Source organism: Gigantopelta aegis, chromosome 13, assembly GCF_016097555.1.
Source record: "Gigantopelta aegis isolate Gae_Host chromosome 13, Gae_host_genome, whole genome shotgun sequence".
Lineage (NCBI taxonomy): Eukaryota > Metazoa > Mollusca > Gastropoda > Neomphalida > Peltospiridae > Gigantopelta > Gigantopelta aegis.
Window position 1 is genome coordinate 30,850,318 of NC_054711.1, and position 24,747 is coordinate 30,875,064.

Here is a 24,747-nt window from a genome sequence, read left to right on the forward strand (position 1 = left end):
GTTTTTGGTCATCTTGATATTTGTAAGAAGCCCAAACTGGATTTTATTTTCAAATTATTTCGTACGTACGAAAAACATATATTTTAGGAAATAAAATGAAATTAACCTAGTACAAATATTAAAACGATTAGAAACACGTTTAGTATACAGCTACTAATATTTTATGCAGAAAAATATATTTGATATGTAATTACAATCGTTAAAACGTCTTTGTTAGTCGATAACATCTTAAAAATTGCAGCGAACTCAGGAATGTCCCTTTAATCGTATCGTTGCACCCCTACTTTACACACACTAAAACTATTAAACACATCAATATTGTAACACGGGTTTACTGTATCGTAATACATCGCAATATGTTTTAACCGTATCGTTGCACCCCTACTGTACACACACTAAAACTATTAAACACATCAATATTGTAATACGGGTTTACTGTATCGTAATACATCGCAATAAGTTTTAACCGTATCGTTGCACCCCTACTGTACACATAATTAAAATATTGAACACATCTGAATACACTCCCATCCCACCTCATGTTATTTCCAGACCACAATTGGTCGAAGATTTTCTCAATAAAAAGGTCATAAATAAGTATAACTTTGAGATCCACCGAAACGTTTGCACTGGGTGATCGGCTTTGCATGGGGCCCTAATACACGATAATTTCGCAGCGTATATTACAAAATCGTCTATTAAATCCACACATCAATACATTTGACTGACAGCTCGAGTATCCCAACGTCTCTATTCTTTTACAAACTGTCGCTATCAGATTAATCCACACGGTAAACCTCCAATCCGCAGATACGTGGGCGCGAAAACACGTTCTACGTCTGCTTTTACGTTTTCGAGTTCATTCACAAAAGACCTCGACGTAGCGCTCTTCTGTCAAAAGAAAACAGCAGTGGTCTCCGCGCCATTGTTAAAAATTCGACACAAGCGACAGCTAGCTGAATAATTTTAAAGAGAAGCATTTTGTGACGACCTTTGGTAATCAATCATCCAATCAAAAGACATATTTCACGGTAATTTGAATCGGAGCAACGATGTCGAGTGTTTGCGAATTTTGACTGTCGCCGACTTTTCTGTCTTTTCTTAGAAGAGTTCATGTAGGTGGACAGAATTTTGTTAGTCTGCCAAAATATTGAGTATTGGTGATGTCAGAGAGAACAATGGATTTGTGAGGCAGCTACAAAATCGAGTCATTATTCAGTAATATTTATTAATGTACTTTTGAAACAAACTTAATACTCACAAAACGATTATGTTTGCTTTTCATTAAAAACAAAAAAAATGTTAAAAAGAAGAAGAAGAAATGTTCGAATGAAGGTCGAATGTCTATCTTCATAAACAGACTGAACACACCACTTCAAGGTTAACACAGTACACTCGTTTTCCCCCCCCCCCCCCCCCCCCCCAAATCCCGGGGACATCCAGTAGCTCAGTGGCAGAGCGCTCGCATGATATACGCTAGTTGCAGAGTTTATTACCCTTTTTAGACTCGATAGGGAATCAGTGCCCCGTGACTGGTACATCAAAGACCGTGGTATGTGCTGTATATATATATATATATATATATATATATATATATATATATATATATATATATATATATATATGATAAAAGAAAACAAGTGTACAGTATATATGTATTTAAAAAATAATTTAAAGAAATAACTATCCTTTTACATGTTTCAATCTTATCTTCAGAAAGGAACTGCTAAATAACTGCTAAATATGACGTCTTACATATTATGACGTTACTGCAGTATATATATGAGAGAGAGAGAGAGAGAGAGAGAGAGAGAGAGAGAGAGAGAGAGAGAGAGAGAGGGAGGGAGAGAGGGAGAGGGAGAGGGAGAGGGAGAGGGAGCGGGAGGGAGGGGGAGGGGAGGGGGAGGGGGGGGGGAGGGAGAGGGAGAGGGAGAGAGAGAGAGAGAGAGAGAGAGAGAGAGAGAGAGAGAGAGAGAGAGAGAGAGAGAGAGAGAGAGAGAGAGCGCTTTATATATCCCCATATACCACTAGGGTTTCAGACATGTCTCCCCGGGTCCGGTCTGTGGCATGGCCATCTCTTTTGCGCTCTCCCCTCTCTTTTTCTGTCCCCTCCCCCCTCGCTCGCTCTCTCTCTCTCTCTCTCTCTCTCTCTCTCTCTCTCTCTCTCTCTCTCTCTCCACTTATTTCTAAAACTTGCGTATATCACGCAGCTTTTAGTTTTGTTACTGAAAACGTGAATGTTTGTTAACCACATAGCTTTTTTTAATTTGATCAATGAAAACGTGAAACTTTCGAAATAACACAGTCTTTGATTTCAATAATAAAAATGTGAAACTTTCTAAAAACACAGTCTTTGATTTCATTAATAAAAATGTGAAACAGTCTTTGATTTCATTAATGAAAACGTGAAACTTTCTAAAAACACAGTCTTTGATTTCATTAATGAAAACGTGAAACTTTCTAAAAACACAGTCTTTGATTTCAATAATGAAAATGTGAAACTTTCTTAAAACACAGTCTTTGATTATATTAATTAAAATGTGAAACGTGCGTAACCACGTAACCTTTGATTTCATTAACAAAACATTGAACTTTTCTGATATCATCACTGTTTCTACAGTGATTCATGAGTGCATGTCATCACAGCGGTACTTATTCTAATGATTTCTGTCTTTTGCAAGTTTGATTCAGTAAACTAGTATGTGAGTGGCAGTCCTCTGTGTGGCGGTGAATGTCGTTCATAACATACCACAGTCATTGATTTCATTAATCAAACAGTGAAAGTGTCGAAACCACATATCCATTGTTAATTAACGAAAACAAGAAACTTTCTAAACTATAAAACATTTAATTTCATTTCTAAAAAGATAAAATTTTCGTAAACCACAAAACGTTTGATTTCTGTAAGGAAAACGTGAAACTTTCGTAAACCGCGCAACCTTTAATTGCATTAATGAACTACGCAAACTTACTGAAAAGGTGAAACTTTCGTATATCACGTAGCTTTTAGTGTTGTTACTGAAATGTGAAGGTTTGTTATCCCCGGCGCAAATGAGCGTTTTTGTAACGTTGCGTCTTGCGTTAAAAAACGCATCCGTACTAACGCAGTAAAAACGCATCGCGTGCGACCCCATGTGCGTTACGTTTTTTAGCGCTGCGTCGATTTTTCAAATATCAAACATGTTTGATTTTAGACGCACAAACGCATCCGTCTCCTGCCGCATCCGTCTAAAAACGCACGTGTGCGCCTACTTGCGTCTGCGTTGCGTTCACATTTATATATTGACCAATCATCTGTCTATTCAGTAACATGCCTTTCGAAATGGCATCTCCAGTTTGTCAATTAACAATTATTGGTTTCAGTGATGAATTGAACTGTGAAAACAGACCCGACCATTAAAAATTACTAACATGTAAATGTTTCAACACAAATAATTTCCAACTGCTCATCTTTGAAACAAAGACTAGGCATGTGTAATTAATGACATTTCTAAATAGATGAAATTAAAAAATATAAATTATTGCATTCTAATAATAATTAAAACAAACAATTGTGAAATAAGAAAGATTTATATCGTAATAGTATATTGTACATAATGTTTTAAATAAAGTTTATTATGTTTTAAAATGTATTAATAAATTAAATTTAATCTTTGTTATTTTTCCTAGAAAAGTATAAATAAATTAATTAATAAAAGAAATCGTCAGTGGATCGCAGGAACGCATCGCAGATAGGCGCACACGAGACGCGATTTTTAACGCAGACGCATGCGCTAAAAAAACGCTCGTCTGCGCCGGGCATTAACCGCATAGTTGGTTTTAATTTCATAAATGAAAACGTGAAACATTCGTAAATAACACAACCTTTGATTTTATTAATAAAAACGTGAAACTTTCGAAATAACATAACCTTTGATTTCATTAATGAAAACGTGAAACTTTCCTAAATAACACAACCTTTGATTTCATTAATGAAAACGTAAAACATTCGTAAATAACATAACCTTTGATTTCATTAATGAAAACGTGAAACTTTCGTAAATAACACAACCTTTGATATCATTAATGAAAACGTAAAACTTCCGTAAATAACATAACCTTTGATTTCATAAATGAAACCGTGAAACTTTCGAAATAACATAGCCTTTGATTTCATTGATGAAAACGTAAACCTTTCGTAAATAACACAACCTTTGATTTCATTAATGAAAACGTGAAACTTTCGAAATAACACAACCTTTGATTTCATTAATAAAAACGTGAAACTTTCGAAATAACATAACCTTTGATTTCACTAATGAAAACGTGAAACTTTCGTAAACTACACAACCTTTGATTTCATTAATAAAAATGTGCAACTTTCGTAAACCACACAAACTTTGATTTCATTAAAGAAAACGTGAAACCTTCGTAAACCACACAGGTATCAAGTTTCGTAATTTTGACGACACATTTCTTTAATTGATCTACGTGTTTAATTGAGAAAAGAAAACCCCAACCAACTACACAACACGACAAACACCTATTGACACTTCAAAGAAATGTACTACTGTTTGTGAACAATTTATCTTTTTTTTAAATCTCACACTTTTACACCTCACTCTCATACACTTTAAAGGGACATTCCTGAGTTTGCTGCAATTGTTAAGATGTTATCGACTAACAGAGACTTTTTAACGATTGTAATTACATATCAAATATATTTTCCTGCATAACATATCAGTGGCTGTATATTAAACGTGTTTCTGATCGTTCTAATATTTGTACTAGCGTAAATTTCATTTTATTTCCTAAAATATGTTTTTTCGTACGTTCGAGATTATTAGAAGACAAGATCCAGTCTGGGCTTCTTACAAATATTAAGACGATTGGAAACACATTGAATATACAGACACTGATATTCTAAACAGGAAAATATATTTAATATGTCAGTTTAATCGTAGAAATATTTTATTATTCGGAAACATCTTACAATGCAGCAAACTCTGGAATGTCCCTTTAACATAACTCATTCTCAAACGTTTATTTACAAAGTGCATCAAATATTACACCTATGTACATGTATTTCAGTTTAATAAAGATAAAATGCAACAACCGAAGAATCGTCCGTTCTACATAAACGTGCGTGTTTGTTCTCTGTATGATCTGTGTAAACGTTGGTAATTTTGGAATCAAAGGAAGCCGTGACAACCTTCAATGTCTACGGATTATCCCGCGATTAGAAATTTCATATCCACTGAACAAGACAAGCGGTGCGGAAAAATTCTCTTACACTGAGAACAAAAAAAGAACTCTGTTGTGACACCTTCGAAAAGAGAGGCTTGTCAAAACAGTGACATGAGATCAATTAATATTTTACCAATGGACTCTGAAGGGACAATGCTGTTTTATTACACGGATACACCTGCACACAGAAATGTGTCCTGGCTTCAAATTTAAAACGAGTGACATGTACGCAGCGACCCCTGGCTGTGAAAATGCAGTTAAGCTGTTTGTCTAGAAAGTGCCCGACAAAAGCGACAAAAATTGGCCTCAAAGGAGAAGGGTTTTAAACTATTAGGTTTGAGCTTTGTTGGTACCCACTCCAACTAAAACTGAATTTTATAAAAAAAAAATTAAAAATTATAGTGTTTCTTTCACCTAACTCGCTCCAAACATTGAACAAGTTTAAACCATAGACGCCCCTTAAACAACACTAAATAAAAGCTGGATATAAATATTCAGAGCAAACTATCTTAACTAAAATATTAAGATAATTCTTTAATAAAAATATATTTTGAATCCAAAAAAAAAGAGAAAGAAATGTTTTATTTACCGACGCATTCAACACATTTTAATTACGGTTATATAGCATCAGACATATGGTTAAGGACCACACAGATATTGAGAGAGGAAACCCGCCGTCGCCACTTCATGGGCTACTCTTTCCGATTAGCAGCAAGGGATCTTTTATATGCACCATCCCACAGACAGGATACCACATACCACGGCCTTTGTTATACCAGTCGTGGTGCACTGGCTGTGACGAGAAATAGTCCAATGGGCCCACCGACTGGGATCGATCCTAGACCGACAGCGCATCGAGCACTGTACCACTGAGCTACGTCCCGCCCCCTTCGAATCCAAATATCTAAGAATAAATTTTTTGTTTAACGACACCACTAGAGCATATTGATTTATTAATCATCGGGTATTGGATGTCAAGCATTTGGTAATGTTAGCATATAGTCTTAGAGAGGAAACCCGCAAAATGTTTTTCATTAGTAGCAAGGGATCTTTTATATGCACCATCCTACAGACAGTAAAGCACATACCACGGCCTTTGATATACCAGTCGTGGTGCACTGACTGGGATACATGTGATAAATGATAAATATACTCAGTGGAATTCTTTTATTACAGAAATAGTAGTAGCTGCTATTTTGACATTAAAAGTATTTCCAATTCCATTTCAACCAATTAAAATGGGTTGAGCTTAAGCCTTCATCGTTCCAATGAAGTAATTTGTCTTTCGACTACACAATAAGTATAACAGCTGAAATAAATAACAGCCATTTTGAAACAACCGGTTTTCCACCTTTATGCGCTAACAGTTAGCCAGTAATTACTGGGATGAAGCGGTCTCTTTAAACCACAAAGCGTTCCCTTGTATCTAACAGTGTCTGAACATTATATAACGGAGGCAAGCTCTGGTACACACGTAGAGAAATGTGAAGGGATGTATGAAAACCTGTATTTATATACTATACCCTAAACATCAGAACGACCATTTAAACAATTGGGATATTTAATATTGTCATATAATAACTAGCATATCCAGTGTAATCAAAGTATGTGACACTTGTTTTAGATAACATACTTTCAAAATGTGATATCTTTCCAAATTAAATGTAAATTAAATCAGGTCACGTCGCTATGTTAATTGACAATTACGCAAAATTACTACGGCGACACTCCAGAATTGACGTGTGCATCAACAGTCGTCGAACAAAAACATGTCAATAGCAACTGTACATTGAAAGTTGCCCAGCGTTATGAAAACAAAACAAAGAAAACGTTATGAACTAGTTTATTTTTATGTAAGGATATCCGACATCGTTGACATTGAAAACGACACCGAATCACATATTCATACGTCATTGGAATATCGATCGATGGACGACTTGAATTTTAGACTGGTCGTATTTTCAGTTCACAAAAATACGTTGTATTAAGTTTGAGATTATATGATAACGATATTATTACCCTCGTGTGTTTCGGTATCGTCAATATCATATATTAGGAATAGAAATAATGTATTACGCTCGCCAGAAGCTCGCATAATACAATTTGTATTCCTAATATATGCTATTGACGATACCGAAAAACACTCTTCTAATAAACTCTAAAATAAGATTAAAGTAAGTAACAATCTGTCAGTAGCATAGCAACTGTCATATAAGTAAAACAACTTTTACAACAATAAAACATAAGAACAAACTGAAAATATGCATATAAATTAATAATTTAAGTACTATTACTTGCTGTATACTGTTCTAGTATGAAACTGAAAGTTACTGACATATTGACGTTTAATAACAATATATTTTATTAGATAAAAATCAATTATAAGAAAAATATCCACTGGATTCCAACAAAACAATGCTATTAAAAGTAAATAAAAACGACAACAAAGCTATATCGATCAAAATAAAATATTCCCAAAGTTGTATCAAGAAAATTGAATTTGTTTTTCTTCAATATTTTAATTATGCATGCATGTATGTACGTGTGTGTGTGTGTGTGTGTGTGTGTGTGTGTGTGCGTGCGTGCGTGTGTGTGTATATATATATATATATTACATAATGAAAATATATCTGAATTCTTACTGTCAACAAACCAGTCACATGACCTTTCATAAATAATGATATTGCCCTGAGACAGTCCCACCAGTCCGATCAAAAGTTATATTGCCCTGGGAGATTTAACCAATGAAAACAAAGATGAGACAAAAGTATATCCAATTAATGAGTAGATAACGTAATGCAACGTCAACTGCTAATTCAAATGAAAACAACCACAAATTGTTACAAAAATATATGAGAAATAGAAGTTATTACCAGAATGTTTTTCGGTATCGTCAATATCATATATTAGGAATACAAAGTGTATTATGCGAGCCTCTGGCGAGCGTAATACATTATTTTTATTCCTAATATATGATATTGACGATACCGAAACACACGAATGTAATAATTTCTTTATTATGTAATCGACAGTTTAATACAACGTGTTTTTGTAAACTGTATACGCAAATTTAATTCCAATCAGCCATTTATCAATTATTGACCGTCATAAAACCTGATATTGCCCGAAGTAAGGTCAATAATTGTTTTATTACTTAATAAAATAAAATAAATCGTATATTATTGCTTTATTAATCGAAATGCGCCAATTCTTATAATTTCCCGCAAACTTCGTTCTAACTGATGAGATTGCTTGACGTCACATAATCGTATGACGTCGTATGACCAGCAGAGGAATGCGGAAATAAAAAGTTGAAACATTACGAAGAGAAAAATTAAATTTGAGACACTATGACCGGCAAGAGTGTTAAAATCATATTAATAACACATTAAAAACAAAATATAATAAATGTGAACATACATTTAAACTGAACAGTTACTGATTACCTCCAAATGCATTTTGCCTTTGTAACATAAAATCCTAAGAGTGCGGATTCTAACTGCATTTTGATGTATCGTGTATGTTTCTAAATCTGCGAGATATTCCTTACACAATTTGACCATTACTGACTTTGTCGTATTTGCGGAATTAAACTCAATATGAATAAAGATGTTATCCTTTTTCTTGAAGGACAGAAAAGCATTTTGTGACAAGTTTGTGGTTGTTTACATTAGAATTAGCAGTTGACGTTGCATTACGATACCTACCTATTAATTGGATAGAATTTTGTCTAATCTTGATTTTCATTGATTAAATCTCCCAAGGCAATATCACTTTTGTTCGGACCGGTGAGACCGTCTCAATGCAATATCAGTATTTACGGAAGGTCATGTGACTGGTTTTTTGACCAATAAGAATACAGATATATTTTCATTATGTAATAATACCCAATATTCAAATGACGTACGAATATGTCACGCGATGTCTTTTTGAATGGAAATGACGTTCAATTCAAATAACGTCATTTTGGATATCCTTACATCAAAATAAACTATTGCATAACGATTTTTGTTTTCTGAGCATTGGGCAGCTTTCAATGTAAAGTTGCTATTGAAATGTTTCATGACTTAGAATGCATACGTCAATTATGGAGTGTCACCTTAGTGCTTCTAATTTGCAAAGTTATCAAATTCTTAAAGTATGTGATCTGAACAAAATATCACATACTTTGATTGCACTGGAACTGTAAGATATTATATGATAAATAAAATCACTGGTTACACATTTACAATTAATTATCGACACGCACCAGTCATTCTTTACATATTTACAATTAATTATCGACACCCACCAGTCATTCTCTACACATCTACAGTTAACTATCGACACCCACCTTGATGCCGACTCTGCTGTTATGTTGGTCCACTTTGGCGCGAACGTCTTTCCCAGACTTCCGTGCTCGCTTGAGGAACTTCCGCGTGAATTTTAATCCAAATCGTATATTGTCACCACACCCACCCCACAACCACGCCTTTCTGTTTTCTAAGTGTTTCGATTCATCGCACGTGCATCTGTCCAGTATCCCTTGACTACACGCACGTGCAAACGCGTGCACGAGACCCGCTGATGATATTGCGTAAAGAAATGACGTCTGCTTGAAACCTGAAGTGAAAAAAAGCAAGAAAATAATAAGTTAGTGTTGGGAATCGGTTGGAATTTCATCATCGATCATCGGTTATAATCATTTGGCGTCAACCGATCAACTTTCGATTACACTATCGGTCATAATCGTTTGGCGTCAACCGATCAACTTTCGATTACACTATCGGTTATAATCGTTTGGCGCCAACCGATCAACTTTCGATTACACTATCGGTTATAATCGTTTGGCGCCAACCGATCAACTTTCGATTACACTATCGGTTATAATCGTTTGGCGTCAACCGATCAACTTTCGATTTCATAATCGGTTACAGTGATATGAACACAAGAAGGGTTTGAATTATAGGCACCGCGCACCCATCGGCGTCATTCCATTGACAGACTCCACAATTAGCCACCTATACAATGTAGGCGTACAGGATCCCATTGCCCCCCCCCCCCCCCCCACACTTTTTTTGTAGGCGTGTGTGTGTGTGGGGGGGGGGGGGGGAGCGTGGCATGCTGGGTTTTGCCCGAATTAAAGGGACATTCCCGAGTTTGCTGCAATTTTTAAGATGTTATCGACTAACAGAGACTTTTTAACGATTGTAATTATATATCAAATATATTTTTTCTACATACAATATTAGTGGCTGTATATTAAACGTGTTTCTGATCGTTCTAATATTTGTACTAGGTTAAATTTCATTTTATTTCCTAAAATATTTTTTTTTTCGTACGTATGAAATTATTTGAAGACAAAATCCAGTTTGGGCTTCTTACAAATATTAAGACGACCAGAAACACATTGAATATACAGACACTGATGTACTAAACAAGAAAATATATTTAATATGTAAGTTTAATCGTAGAAATATTTTATTAGTCGGAAACATCTTACAATGCAGCAAACTCAGGAATGTCCCTTTAAACAAAAATTCCCGAATCTGGATAACAACATTTAATCATTATAAATAGCTATATAGTTTTCAAACAAATATCTACGCATTCTTACAATTAATTTTGAGGGTAGAATGATGAAAATACATGATATAAAGGTCTCATTTTCTCCCGAACATTTGTGTCATTTTTGCCCGAATTTAAGGTTTTGTCCACCTGTCTCGTACGCTTATGCAAATAGCTAAATTCACTTTTAGCTATTTCATTTTTTTTTGTTTTGTTCACAGACACATGACGAGAAAAAAGACAGAGATTCGCGGAATCAAGCACAACTGTGTAAAAACCGGCCTCGGTGGCGTCGTGGCAGGCCATCGGTCTACAGGCTGGTAGGTACTGGGTTCGGATCCCAGTCGAGGCATGGGATTTTTAATCCAGATACCGACTCCAAACCCTGAGTGAGTGCTCCGCAAGGCTCAATGGGTAGGTGTAAACCACTTGCACCGACCAGTGATCCATAACTGGTTCAACAAAGGCCATGGTTTGTGCTATCCTGCCTGTGGGAAGCGCAAATAAAAGATCCCTTGCTGCTAATCGGAAAGAGTAGCCCATGAAGTGGCGACAGCGGGTTTCCTCTCAAAACCTGTGTGGTCCTAAAACCATATGTCTCACGCCATATAACCGTAAATAAAATAAAATGTGTTGAGTGCGTCGTTAAATAAAAATAAATAAAAAAAGTGTAAAATACCCACTGGACTCCGCATTGTGAAGAGATACGATATTGATCCGGGATAACGGTTTATCGTTCAGAGATCTCAAGATGCTCGCATTCCATATCGTCAATGTACCCCCAATTTCGTTGGGGCAGGACGTAGCCCAGTGGTAAAGCGCTCGCTTGACGCGCGGTCGGTCTGAGATCGATCCCCGTCGGTGGGCCCATTAGGCTATTTCTCGTTCCAGCCAGTGCACCACGACTGGCATATCAAAGGCTGTTGTATGTACTTCCCTTTATGTGGGATGGTGCATATAAAAGATCCCTTGCTGCTAATTGAAAAGAGTAGCCCATGAAGTGGCGACAGTGGGTTTTCTCTCCTAATATCTGTGTGGTCCTTAACCATATGTCCGACGCTATATAACCGTAAATAAAATGTGTTGAGTGCGTTGCTAAATAAAACATTTCCTTTCTTCTTTCCCTAGTTTCTTATTTGGTGAATTTATCGAATGTCATTATCAACAATAATTGGTTCAGATATTTCGGTCCATATCAAGTTCGAGCCCTGCTTGGATATATTCTGCATTATCAATGCGAGTATGTAAAAAGGAAATATACTAATTGAGACAAAAACGCTTAGCAATCTGCTTAAATGAAAGACAACTCGTGATTTTCAAATTGAAATCAGACACTGGAGTAAGTATCAGGAGACTGAATACAAAATACAATGGGTAACTGTCACGTGGTTGAATGTAGCTTAAAGTTTGTGTTGTTTAACGATACCACTAGGGCACATTGTTAATCATCGGCTATGAGATGTTAAACATTTGGTAATTCTGACCTATAGCCTTACAGAGGTTACCTGCTTAATTTGTTTTCATTATTCAACTATTCAAGAGAATTAACGTGCACATTCAGAGAAAGCTGTTGTAGCGCACGCCTGTCCTTGGCACAGGTGTCGGCCTCATTTCATTAGTAGCAAGGGGTCTTTTATATGCATCATCCCATAGACAGAATAGCACATACCACGGCATTTGATATACACGTCGTGGTGCACTAGCTGGAACGAGAAATAGCTCAGTGGGCTCGCTGACGAGGATCGACCCTAGACCGACCGCGCCTCAAGCGAGCGCTTTACCACTAGGCTACTTCCCGCTACCTTGAATGTAACTAAGTTAGTGTGGTTAAAGTACTATGCAGAAGTATCAAGTTGCTAAACAGTTTCGTCTTCGTATATATTTTGCACAATGTGTTCTCATCGTAAGCTCTTTTATAATCTCCGTCCGTCTATTAGTACGATCACATGGATATTTCTAATATGCAATTTGCTTTTTAACTTAAAGGTCCTATGTCAAAGTTGAAACTACACTATTTCTTTTTCACATTTATTGGCAATAAATAACTACATAATCTTTCCATAATTACTAGTTTTTAAAAGTCCTGTACTGGACGACAAGAGGGGTTTCCTGACTAATTTGTGGCTAAATATAGCATGGTCACCATCTTTCTTTCTTTGTCTGCAAACAATCGTGGGAAAACAAAATTAATGTGCTGAATGTGCACGCATAAAACAGTCACGTGACTAGTTAATGCCTGCGACCCACTTTCAAGATCCATCCGCCTTAAAATAACAAATTTAACAAATTGTGTTAGTAAACTGGCCTAGGTGGTGTCGTGGTTAAGCCATTGGACATAAGGCTGGTAGATACTGGGTTCGCAGCCCGGTACCGGCTCCCACTCAGAGCGTGGTTTAACGACTCAATAGGTAGGTATAAGACCACTACACACTCTTCTTTCTCACTAACCACTAACAACTAACAAATAACCCGCTGTCCCAGACAGACAATGTTTTGTGCTGGGGTGTCGTTAGACATTCGTTCATCCATTCATGGACAGACAGCCCAGATAGCTGAGGAGTGTGCCCAGGACAGCGTGCTTGAAACTTAATTGGATATGAGCACGAAAATAGTTGACATGAAATGTACTAGTGAATGGAATTATTTGGTTGTAATATTTCATAGGCATATAGCTGAAGGTTAAATTTTTATGTTTCGAAGCTAAATTTAATTTACCCCCCCCCCCCCCCCCCCCTCCCCCCACCCCCAAATTGACAGGTAGTACTAAACCAAATAACATCCGGCTGGGTTAAAGTTCAAACTTTTGATGGAGAAGTTAACAACACAAGTCCTGTCATTGGTGATAAATGTGAGTGTGTTGGTTGTAAAAAACCAAAACAGTTTCATCTGGGCAAAAAAATGTATGCAATTTTATTTCATCTAGTACCACTGTGTCAAGTAGCCTTGTGCTTGAAACATATTTGGGTACCTGTAAAAGAAAGTACTAAAATGTTGTGCGGAACTAGGATAGTCATAGACGCTACCCGTTATCTATGAAATGAGCAGCTTCACCCCCATTTTTTCTGATTCACTTTAAGGGTGAGGGGTGGTAGTATTTATATCCGTGGTGTTTATGTCGATTGATGCTCTGCAGGTAGGAGTTTTAGCCACATATGTTACTATTGTACTCTATGGGATTTTAATTTGGTAGTATACACCCTATAAATCTGCAATCTCTAAAATATTAAAATATATATATTTAACCGTTTAGAATACATCATTCACATTATTTTCCTTGATGTGACAACGTTTCATATATCATTGAGCACACGTTAAAACGGAAAGGTGTCACCTAAAACGCGATAAAAAAAAACCCAACCGAAAACAGAAAGTTCACCCATAAACACTTTGTATAAGCGTAACCCAAAATTACATGACACGGTGTAAATAGGTCACCCGTGCGGTGGACACTAAATATTTAATGACTGTTTACGCATAAACCCCTGTAATTTACTAACCTAAGTTTCGGCATGAACAGAGAGACAAACCACAAAGTTCTCTTCAAGTCTGAGCAAGGATTCCTCAAGGTAATCCTTTAGACTGGTACTGCCAGTCAGTGACATAATGTGCGCAACATTTAAAGATAAATGGTCTACAAATATTTGACTACTATGAATGGGGCTATTTTTATAATATAGATTATAGTTTTGCGAAAACACACTGATTTCGTTGGTGAATATTTATGAGAGTGCTGATAAAACGTGTGTCCGTCTCTATCTTATATTTATGTTATGTTATCCTGTCCTATCCTGTCCTGTGTTCTGTCCTCTCCTGCCCTGTCCTATCCTATCCTATCCTATCCTATCTAATCTTATCTTATCTATTTATGTATCCTGCAATTACTATATATATGCATGCATGCATACATACATACATATACATACATACATACATACATATACATATACATACATACATACATACATACATACATACATACATATATATATATATATATATATATATATATTGATATTGATATTGATACGAATATAGACTTCTATAGTGTTGATCACTCACCAAAACTATATATTTTTTGACGAAGAGAGACGGGGAGTCAAGGAGAGGAGAGAGAGAGACAGAGACAGAGACAGAGAGAGAGAGAGAGAGAGAGAGAGAGAGAGAGAGAGAGAGAGAGAGAGAGAGAGAGAGAGAGAGAGAGAGAGAAAGGAGATAGATAAAGAAACAAAGAAAGAGAGACAGAGAGGAGAAGAAAAAAGAAAAGAAAGATAAAGGAAGAGAGCAGAGAGAGATGGAGAGGGGAATAGACAGAAGATCGAGGGGAAAGAAAAGGAGTAAGCCGAAGAGAGAGAGAGAGAGAGAGAGAGAGAGAGAGAGAGAGAGAGAGAGAGAGAGAGAGAGAGAGAGACAGACAGACAGACAGACAGACAAATGGATAGAGATAGTGGGAGACTGAGAAAAAGAGACAGAGAAAGACGGGGGGGGGGGGGGGGGGGGGGGGGTGGAAACCCGCTGCCAAAACCAAAACGCATGCTGCTTCAAATCAAACACATCAAAATATCTTTCACGCTCCAAGAAGCAACGCCCTATCTTCAGCAAGCATAAATGCATGATTTGGATTATATTGAGAGAGAAAAACAACTTTCGAGTTAAACTTTCATAAAGTGTTTTTTCAAGTCTCACGCTTGTAACAAGTGTACTCAGACGAGTATATTGCCACTAGGCGTTTTAATATCTTCGCCCAATGTCTGCTTCCAAATCCGCTCGTTTAATGTTTCTGCAGGAAAAGTGCCATTTTTGTCTAGACTATATTGCCGTGCCCTAATTCCTTTTTAACTGTCCCTTAATTATGCTCCACTAGACACGGGCCTGCAGAAGATTAGTTTCTCTCCAACGTAATAAATGTACTACCATGGCTTAGCTAATTTGGTTTATCTCAAAGAAAGTATAAAGGAGAGATAGCGGGTAAAAGAATCAAAATGATGTTCTATCTCAAAGAAACACGATGGCGTGTTTTTTGTCTGAACCTTTAACAGAGTAACTTCATTAGTTTCTAGAGAGCCTGCCATCTATTTGAACTATCTGCAAGATACATAAAATGGCGTTGCAACACTCGTCCCCGCCCGTTTTAAGTCTATGAGTACCAATTTAATAATCTCGGACCTAACGAAAAATAATTTATAACAAATTCAGTGTTAACCAGAAGCAACGTGTTTTCGATAACGCCCTGATTTCGAATAGAAAATGAAAATGTATACGTGTTTAACGCCACCACAGGTCCGTGTTTTATGAGCGACCATTGCTATTAAGTGAATCATCGTTTAATATTACATTATTCTAACGTATGAGAGATGATACCCGTTGCAGCTATATAGAATACCCCTTTTTATGTGTTATGGCCTTTCCACGAGCGTATCAGATCAGCATATACCATGGCCTTTTAGAGAAGAAACCTGCTGCCACTGCATAGACCATTTTACCGTTAAGCCGCACAGGATATATTCTCGCAGACAGGACATTCTAGTCATGCATCCATTCATATACCCATTCATTCGTTCATCTATGGATCCATCGTTCGATCAGTCCATCCATCATCCATCCATCATCCATCTATTTATCCATCCATTCAACAGACCAACCAACCAACCAACCAACCAACCAACCGTCCATCCAACCAACCATCCATCCATCCAATCCATCCATCCATCCATCCATCCAATCATCCATCCATCCATCCATCCAACCAATCATCCATCCAATCATCCATCCAACCAATCATCCATCCATCCATCCATCCATCCATCTAACCAATCATCCATCCATCTAACCATATATCCATCCATCCATTCATCCATCCACCCATCCAATCATCCATCCATCCATCCATCCATCCAACCAATCATCCATCCATCCAACCAATCATCCATCCATCCACCCATCCAACCAATCATCCATCCATCTATCCATCCATCCATCCATCTATCCATCCAACCAATCAACCATACATCCATCCATCCAACCAACCAACCAACCAACCAACCAACCAACCAACCAACCAACCAACCAACCAACCATCCATCCATCCATCCATCCAACCATCCAACCATCCATTCGTACGTCAAAACCAATCATCCATCCATCCATAGCCCAGTGGTAAAACGCTCGCCTGGTGCGTGGTCAGTCTAGGATCGATCACCGTCGGTGGGCCAAATGGGCTATTTCTCGTTCCAGCCAGTGCACTACGACTGGTATATCACAGGCCATGCATATAAAAGACACCCAGCTGTTAATGGAAACATATAGCGGGTTTCCTCACTAAGACTATATGTCAAAATTACCAAATATTTGACATCCAGTAGTAATAACTCAATGTGCTCTAGTGGTGTCGTTAAACAACAACAAAATTTCATTCATTCATACATTCACTCAGTGGTAGTCCTTCTCCATAGTTTAAACAATGCGCTGGGATATCGTTAAACAAACATTCCTTTCAATTCTCTCTCTCTCTCTCTCTCTCTCTCTCTCTCTCTCTCTCTCTCTCTCTCTCTCTCTCTCTCTCTCTCTCTCTCTCTCTCTCTCTCTCTCTCTCTCCCTAACCCTCACGCTCTCTCCTCTCTCGCGTTGTATATACGTGTCTGGAACATTACTTAAACTGTATTTATATATTATTGAACCTACAACAGGTTTTCTTCCAAAATACAACACCAAGAATGGGAGATACCCTTCAGATCCGGTCCTGACGCGAACCAGAGCCTCCAGTACGGACCAGATGCCCGGTTACAAATGGCCAGCTTGTGTAGATATTTGGAAACGATTAATGTAACAGCGATTACCTGGCAAGAGTCGACAATGGGCTCGTGAGAGATTTACACCGTGTGCAGACGTTCTCGAGAAAGTGTTTTTTGTTATAATGGCGCGGTGTTCTGATAACATCAGACGATCTTTCAATGGGTGCAGAACAGTTGGCCATTATCCACCAAAACACATTGTGTTCTACGTCTGAGCTTAAACACGGCTATGCCAGGTATATAGTCTGTCTTCATTTTCGTTTAACACATTATGTTCAACGTCTGAGCTTAAACACGGCTATACCAGGTATATGGTCTGTCTTCATTTTCCTTTAACACGCTGTGTTCTACGTCTGAGCTTAAACACGGCTATACCAGGTATATAGTCTGTCTTCAGTTTCCTTTAACACACTGTGTTCTACGTCTGAGCTTAAAAACGGCTATACCAGGTATATAGTCTGTCACATTGTGTTCTACGTCTGAGCTTAAAAACGGCTATACCAGGTATATGGTCTGTCTTCATTTTCGTTTAACACATTGTGTTCAACGTCTGAGCTTAAACACGGCTATACCAGGTATATAGTCTGTCACATTGTGTTCTACGTCTGAGCGTAAACACGGCTATACCAGGTATATAGTCAGTCTTCATTTTCGTTTGACACACTGTGTTCTACGTCTGAGCTTAAACACGGCTATACCAGGTATATGGTCTGTGTTCCACGTCTGAGCTTAAACACGGGTATACCAGGTATATAGTCGGTCTTCAGTTTCGTTTGACACACTGTGTTCTACGTCTGAGCTTAACCACGGCTATACCAGGTATATAGTCGGTCTTCAGTTTCGTTTGACACACTGTGTTCTACGTCTGAGCTTAAACACGGCTATACCAGGTATATGGTCTGTGTTCCACGTCTGAGCTTAAACACGGCTATACCAGGTATATAGTCGGTCTTCAGTTTCGTTTGACACACTGTGTTCTACGTCTGAGCTTAACCACGGCTATACCAGGTATATAGTCGGTCTTCAGTTTCGTTTGACACACTGTGTTCTACGTCTGAGCTTAAACACGGCTATACCAGGTATATAGTCTGTCTTCAGTTTCGTTTAACAGTCTTCCTTTTCGTTTAAGAGACTTCCTTTTCGTTTAACAGTTTTTCTTTTCGTTTAACACTTTTTCCTTTTCGTTTATCAGTCTTCCTTTTTCGTTTATCAGTTTTCCTTTTTCGTTTATCAGTCTTCCTTTTTCGTTTGACAGTATTCCTTTTTCGTTGACAGTATTTCTTTTTCGTTAAACAATTTTTCCGTTTCGTTTGACAGTATTCCTTTTTCGTTGACAGTATTCCTTTTTCGTTGACAATATTCCTTTTTCGTTAAACACTTTTTCCGTTTCGTTTAACAGTCTTCCTTTTAATTTAAAGGGACACACCCTAGTTTGTAAACACTAAGGCATATTTTTCACCTAGACCCGATTCAACCCGTAAACATGGACACTAAGTTTGCTTAATATACAAACCTGTAACACATCTGGATACAACAGAGAGAAACAAAGAGTCTGTGACGTTGAAATGCTCTTAAAATAGACAAAAACGCGACTCCATACCCGTTACTTCTCAGACGCACGTGCGTTTTTAAAAATATGAAAAATGCATTTTGTGGTATTAGAAACACCAGGATGACCAGAAATACTTCGGTTGTACGAAAATGGATAATCTAAACAATAAAATGCAAGTGATGTTTAATTTCAGTGATCATAAACGGCTCAAATAGTGAGAAATATGTCTTAGTGTTTAAAAACTAGGGTCTGTCCCTTTAACAGTCTTCCTGTTTGTTTAAAGATGCCTCCTGGCGGTCTGAATGGTAGTTCTGGCTAAACGTATTTCATTGGACAGACTCGTAGGAACGGGGTTGGAGGAGGAGGAGAGGGGAAGGAAAGTCGACCCACTTGAACAAATGTATGTTTGCTTTTTTTGTTCTACCCTATATATAAATAAAGGGGCGGGACATAGCCCAGGAGTATAGCACTCGACTGATGTGCGGTCTGTCAGAGATAGCATCCCGCTGGTCGGTCCCATTGGGCTATTTCTCGTTCCAACCAGTGCACCACGACTGGTATATCAATGGCCGAGGTATGTGCTATCCTGTCTGTAGGATGGTGTACATGAATAATCCCTTGCTGCTAATAAAAAATGTAGCGGGTTTCCTCTCTAAAACTAAGTGTCAGAATTACCTAATGTTTGACATCCAGTTGCAGAGATTAATTAATCAATGTAGTCTAACGGTGTCGTTTTAACAAAACATACTTTGATATGCCAGTCGTAGTGCACTGGCTAGAACGAGAAATAGCCCAATGGGCCCACCCACGGGGAATCGATCCTTAACCGACTGCGCATCAACCGAGCGGTTTACCACTGGGCTACATCCTACCTCCTATATCAAAAATTTAATTAGCAGTTAAATTTCACCCGCGCTATAAACTCGTACATAACGTCGTGTTGTGAGAAAAATATCAGACTTTTGCTGCTTTCACCGCGATAACGCAGAGCGACCTCCCCCCCCCCCCCCCCCCCCCTCCCCGTCCATAAAATACCTCCCGCCTGTTAATAGCGCCCAGCTAATCGTTGTGTTGTCAGACCTGTATAACAGCAATCCGTGCAGCGTTGGCGAAACGTCCCGGCTCGCGGTACGGAGTGGGTAATAACAGCGGAGTAAATCTCCCGCCGTGAAAACACCGTGTAGCAGTCGGCTCGCAACGGGAGTCGCGATTTGGTCCGGGGTTTAGCTGATCCGAACGTCAACACGACTATCGTAAGTGGGCTCGAAAGACTATCGGATTTGGGCTCAAACGAATCTTAAAAGACTGTGAGAAGTGGGTTCGAACGACTCCCGGAAGTGGGATCGAACGACTATCAGAAGTGGATTCGAAAAGACTGTCACATTTACGGTTGGACTATGCCTAATATAATTCCAAAGGCGACAATGTTAACGCATGTGGCTAAAAATAATAACCAGTATATTATGCAATATATCAACAAAATTATGACCTATATATATGAATACTAAAAACTTTCCCTAAATAATTAAGGGAAGAAGGTGAAGCCTTTAGTAACCCAGTTTCGATATAACAGGTGTTGTTGGTGGGGTTTTTGTTTTTGTTTTTTACAGCATTCCTAATTTCGAAAAACAAAACCCCACGATAGTACTAAATTTTACACGGACATCCTACATGTTTCAAGTACAAGGTATTTGTTACAATGCTACGGAGTGAAATATTATTATTATTCTGTACATTTAATAACCAGATAAAACTTGTTTTTGACAACAAACTCACAGTTATCCCCAATGACAGGACCAATCGCAGTTCCACAAAGGACAATGTTAAAAGTTAAAATTTGTTTTTCTTTAACGACACCACTAGAACACATAGATTTGTTAATCACCTTATATTTCATGTCAAACATTTATTAATTCCGATGATTCCTTAGGCTTCAGATGAAACCTACTAAAGTTTCGCTCCAGCCAGTACACCACGACTGGTACATCAAAGGCCGTGGTATGTGTTATCATGTCTATGGGATGTGCATATAACAGATCCCTTGCTGAAACTCGAAACGAGTAGCCCATGAAGTGGCGACAGCGGGTTTCCTCTCTTAATATCTGTGTGGTCCTTAACCATACGTCAGACACCATATAACCGTAAATAAAATGTGTTGAGTGTGTCGTTGAATAAACCATTCCCTTTCTTCCTACTAACTTTTTTTTCCATTAGTAGTAACATATCGTTTGTATGCACTTTCCCACAGACTGTCGTGGGGGTAGTGGTTGGAACGGTAAAAAAAAACAATGGATCTACTGAGTTGGTTTGATCCACGACCATACAGATTTGGAGTGAGGTCTACAGACTGCGTAAGATCTCATCCGATAAAAGACAATGCACATTTCAGTCGGTTATTAACTTGGTGCAAACTGACCGGCCTCGGTGGCGTCGTGGTTAGGCCATCGGTCTACAGGCTGGTAGGTACTGGGTTCGGATCCCAGTCGAAGCATGGGATTTTTAATCCAGATACCGACTCCAAATCCTGAGTGAGTGCTTCGCAAGGCTCAATGGGTAGGTGTAAACCACTTGCACCGACCAGTGATCCATAACTGGTTCAACAAAGGCCATGGTTTTTGCTATCCTGCCTGTGGAAAGCGCAAACAAAAGATCTTTTCCTGCCTGTCGTAAAAGAGTAGCCTATGTGGCGACAGCGGGTTTCCTCTAAAAAACCCAGTGTCAGAATGACCATATGTTTGACGTCCAATAGCCGATGATAAGATAAAAAATCAATGTGCTCTAGTGGCGTCGTTAATTAAAACAAACTTTATTTTTGGTGCAAACTGATTGTCGATCATAGAATTGCATTCCGACTGGTACCATTAGATTGCAATGCACTGCACTGGTGCCGACAGTTCATCAACACAGTTTACAAACATGTCACCATACCAGACACGAAGTTTACCGCCGATACCCAGCCTCACAATAAACTGTTGATATTGAGCCGTATTTTCTACGTTCGCATTTTTGACTTACTCTCTCGGTGCAAGGAAACAAATTAAACGCTCCAGTCGTGTCTTATTTAAATAATAAGATAATGTGTCTTTGTTTTTGTTATATGCGGCATGAATTATGACTTAACTAACGAAACAAATGTGTTTGTTTTGTTTAACGACACCACTACAGTACAGTGATTTATTAATCATCGGCTATTGGATGTCAAACTTTTGGTCATTTTGACATATAGTCTGAGAGAGGAAACCCGCTATATTTTTCCATTAGTAGCAAGGGATCTTATATATGCACCATCCTACAGACAGGATAAGCATGTATCATGAACTTTGACATATCAGTCGTGGTGCACTGATTTGGGGGCAAAGTAACTAATGACACCATATTATAACAGAATAGAACAAACCTCTTTTTTTCACACAGAATGCCGTCGGTACTACATAACAGAAGGTGACGAAGGAAGTAAAAAATATATAATTTAGCGATGCACTCAAAACAGTTTAATTACCGGTGATATGGTATCAGACATATGATTAATAACCACAAAGATAATGAGAGGAACCCCGCTGCCGTCACGTTTCGATTAGCACCTAGGAATCTTTTATATGCAGCATCCCATACACACACAGGGGCGGGATAGAACTCGTAAAGCGCTCGCTTGATGCGCAGCCGGTCTATGGTCGATTCCCGTCCGTGGGCCCATTGTAAGAAGTAATAGTTGCCGGTTTTAGCTTAGTCAGTCGAGTGCTCGCTTGAGGTACTTTGGTTGCAGGATCGAACCACCTCGATTCAGCTGATTCGGGTATTTTTTCTCGTTCAAGCCAGTGCACCACAACTAGTATATCAAAGATCGTGGTATGTGCTATCCTGTCTGTGGGATGGTGCATGTAGCAGGTTTCCTCTCTAAGACTATGTGTCAAAATTACCAAGTGTTTGACATTCAATAGCCGACGATTAATAAATCAATGTGCTCTAGTGGTGTTGTTAAACAAAAAACAACAACAACATTTAACCCATAAACACCATGGCCCATAATACGGCCTTGGTTATAACAGCTATACAACACTGGCTGAGATGAGAAATAGCCCAATGGGCCTAAAGATGAGGTGTTCATGAGTACGCTAAAGTTTCAAGTCTGTTTTGCTTAACGACACCACTAGAACCATTTGTTTTATTAATCAACGGCTATTGGATGTCAACCATTTAGAGAAACAGTCAGGGGACGGGTTCACTGAGGTGGTTTGATACCACGGCACAAATCCGCATGCGAGCGCCCTACCGCTTTGAAAGTACGGTAAATATAAATATTTATATATTTTATAAACGATTATTTTTCAATTTAATTTGGTGTTTTATTAGTGTTGGGGTCAAAAATAATATTATTAATTTCTTATCTCGTGAAATTAGAAGTCGCGTGACATAACTGCTGACGTCACAGTAATGATTTTTCAACTTCTCTCGGTGAGATACAAGTTATATTAAAAAAAACCCACCGGGGATTATTTTCGATTTGTCCTTTCAGAGACATTTGGACCAAGTGTCTATGAAAGTATTGACTTATATTGAAGAATTTTACGATAAGCATAACTCCACCCAACCCAACCCAACTCCCACCAACGTTAAATACGTCTGAGTCCATGACATATTTACAACTACGATATATTTTCGTAATCTTGTAACTATGTTGGAAATTTCTCCGTATCTGTCCGTATCCTTGATTGAATTTCAACGTCTGTCATCGCCATAATATCGACGTCACAAAGAGCGCGTAAATCTCAAAGCGCTGTAGGTCAAACGTCAGGAAGAAGTACCTCTCCGCCGAAAGTCCGTTATGCGGTGCCACGTGTTTGATCTTACCAAATGTCTATTTACCAACTATCTGGAGTATGTTAAGTAGGTCATGAATACGGGTCTGTGTCTGCTACACGAGCTCGCTGTAATACAACGACGCTCGCGCTTTGCTCGCGCAGTCGGCTGAAGAAACAGACCCGAAGACAAGAGCCTTCGGTATGTATTCATCCGCGATGGAAGCCGGCGCCGAGTGATTGGTTCAACAATATCAACAGATGCTTGCGTGTTTAGCTATTTTCACACAGGTCATAGATAGGTCTAGACTTCTGCGTGAGAGAGAGATATGCTAAAAATGTAATTTTCTCACAATAAAGTGACTTTAGAATATTAAAAAAAGAGAGATATACTCCAGCGAAATAGTTTAAATTTAGACGTCCTAAAGGATAACCGGATAGTCAACATATAGAAAAAAAGTGAAAACAATGATAATAAAAAAAAAGAAAAAAAGAAAAAACCACAACCCCCCCCAAAAAAACAAAAAAACAAAAAAAAAACAAAAAACAACAACAACAAACAAACCCAACAACAAAAACAACAAAAAATAAAATAATAATAATAATTAAAAAAAGAAGTTTTTTTTATTATTGTTTAACGGCACCACTAAAGCACACTGATTTATTGAGAATCATTTGTAGGCCGTGCACCACGGATGGAATATCAAAGGCTATTCTGTTTTATGTCCAAGACTGGATGGTGCATATAAAAGATCTCTTACTACCAATGGGAAACATTTCGTGAGTTTCCTCTCCAAAATTATACGGGAAAATTACCAAATGTTTGACAATCAATTGC

General features: G+C 38.1%; 1 protein-coding gene across 1 annotated transcript in view; it reads right to left on the minus strand.

Annotated features, from left to right (window-relative positions):
• Nucleotides 1-24,747, minus strand: part of LOC121387091 (protein Wnt-9a-like) — a 66,581-nt gene that overhangs the window by 15,628 nt on the left and 26,206 nt on the right. The window contains exon 3 of the mRNA XM_041518112.1: nt 9,560-9,828. Within this exon, the coding sequence (XP_041374046.1) occupies nt 9,560-9,828 (269 nt within the window). The remainder of the gene's footprint in view (nt 1-9,559; nt 9,829-24,747) is intronic.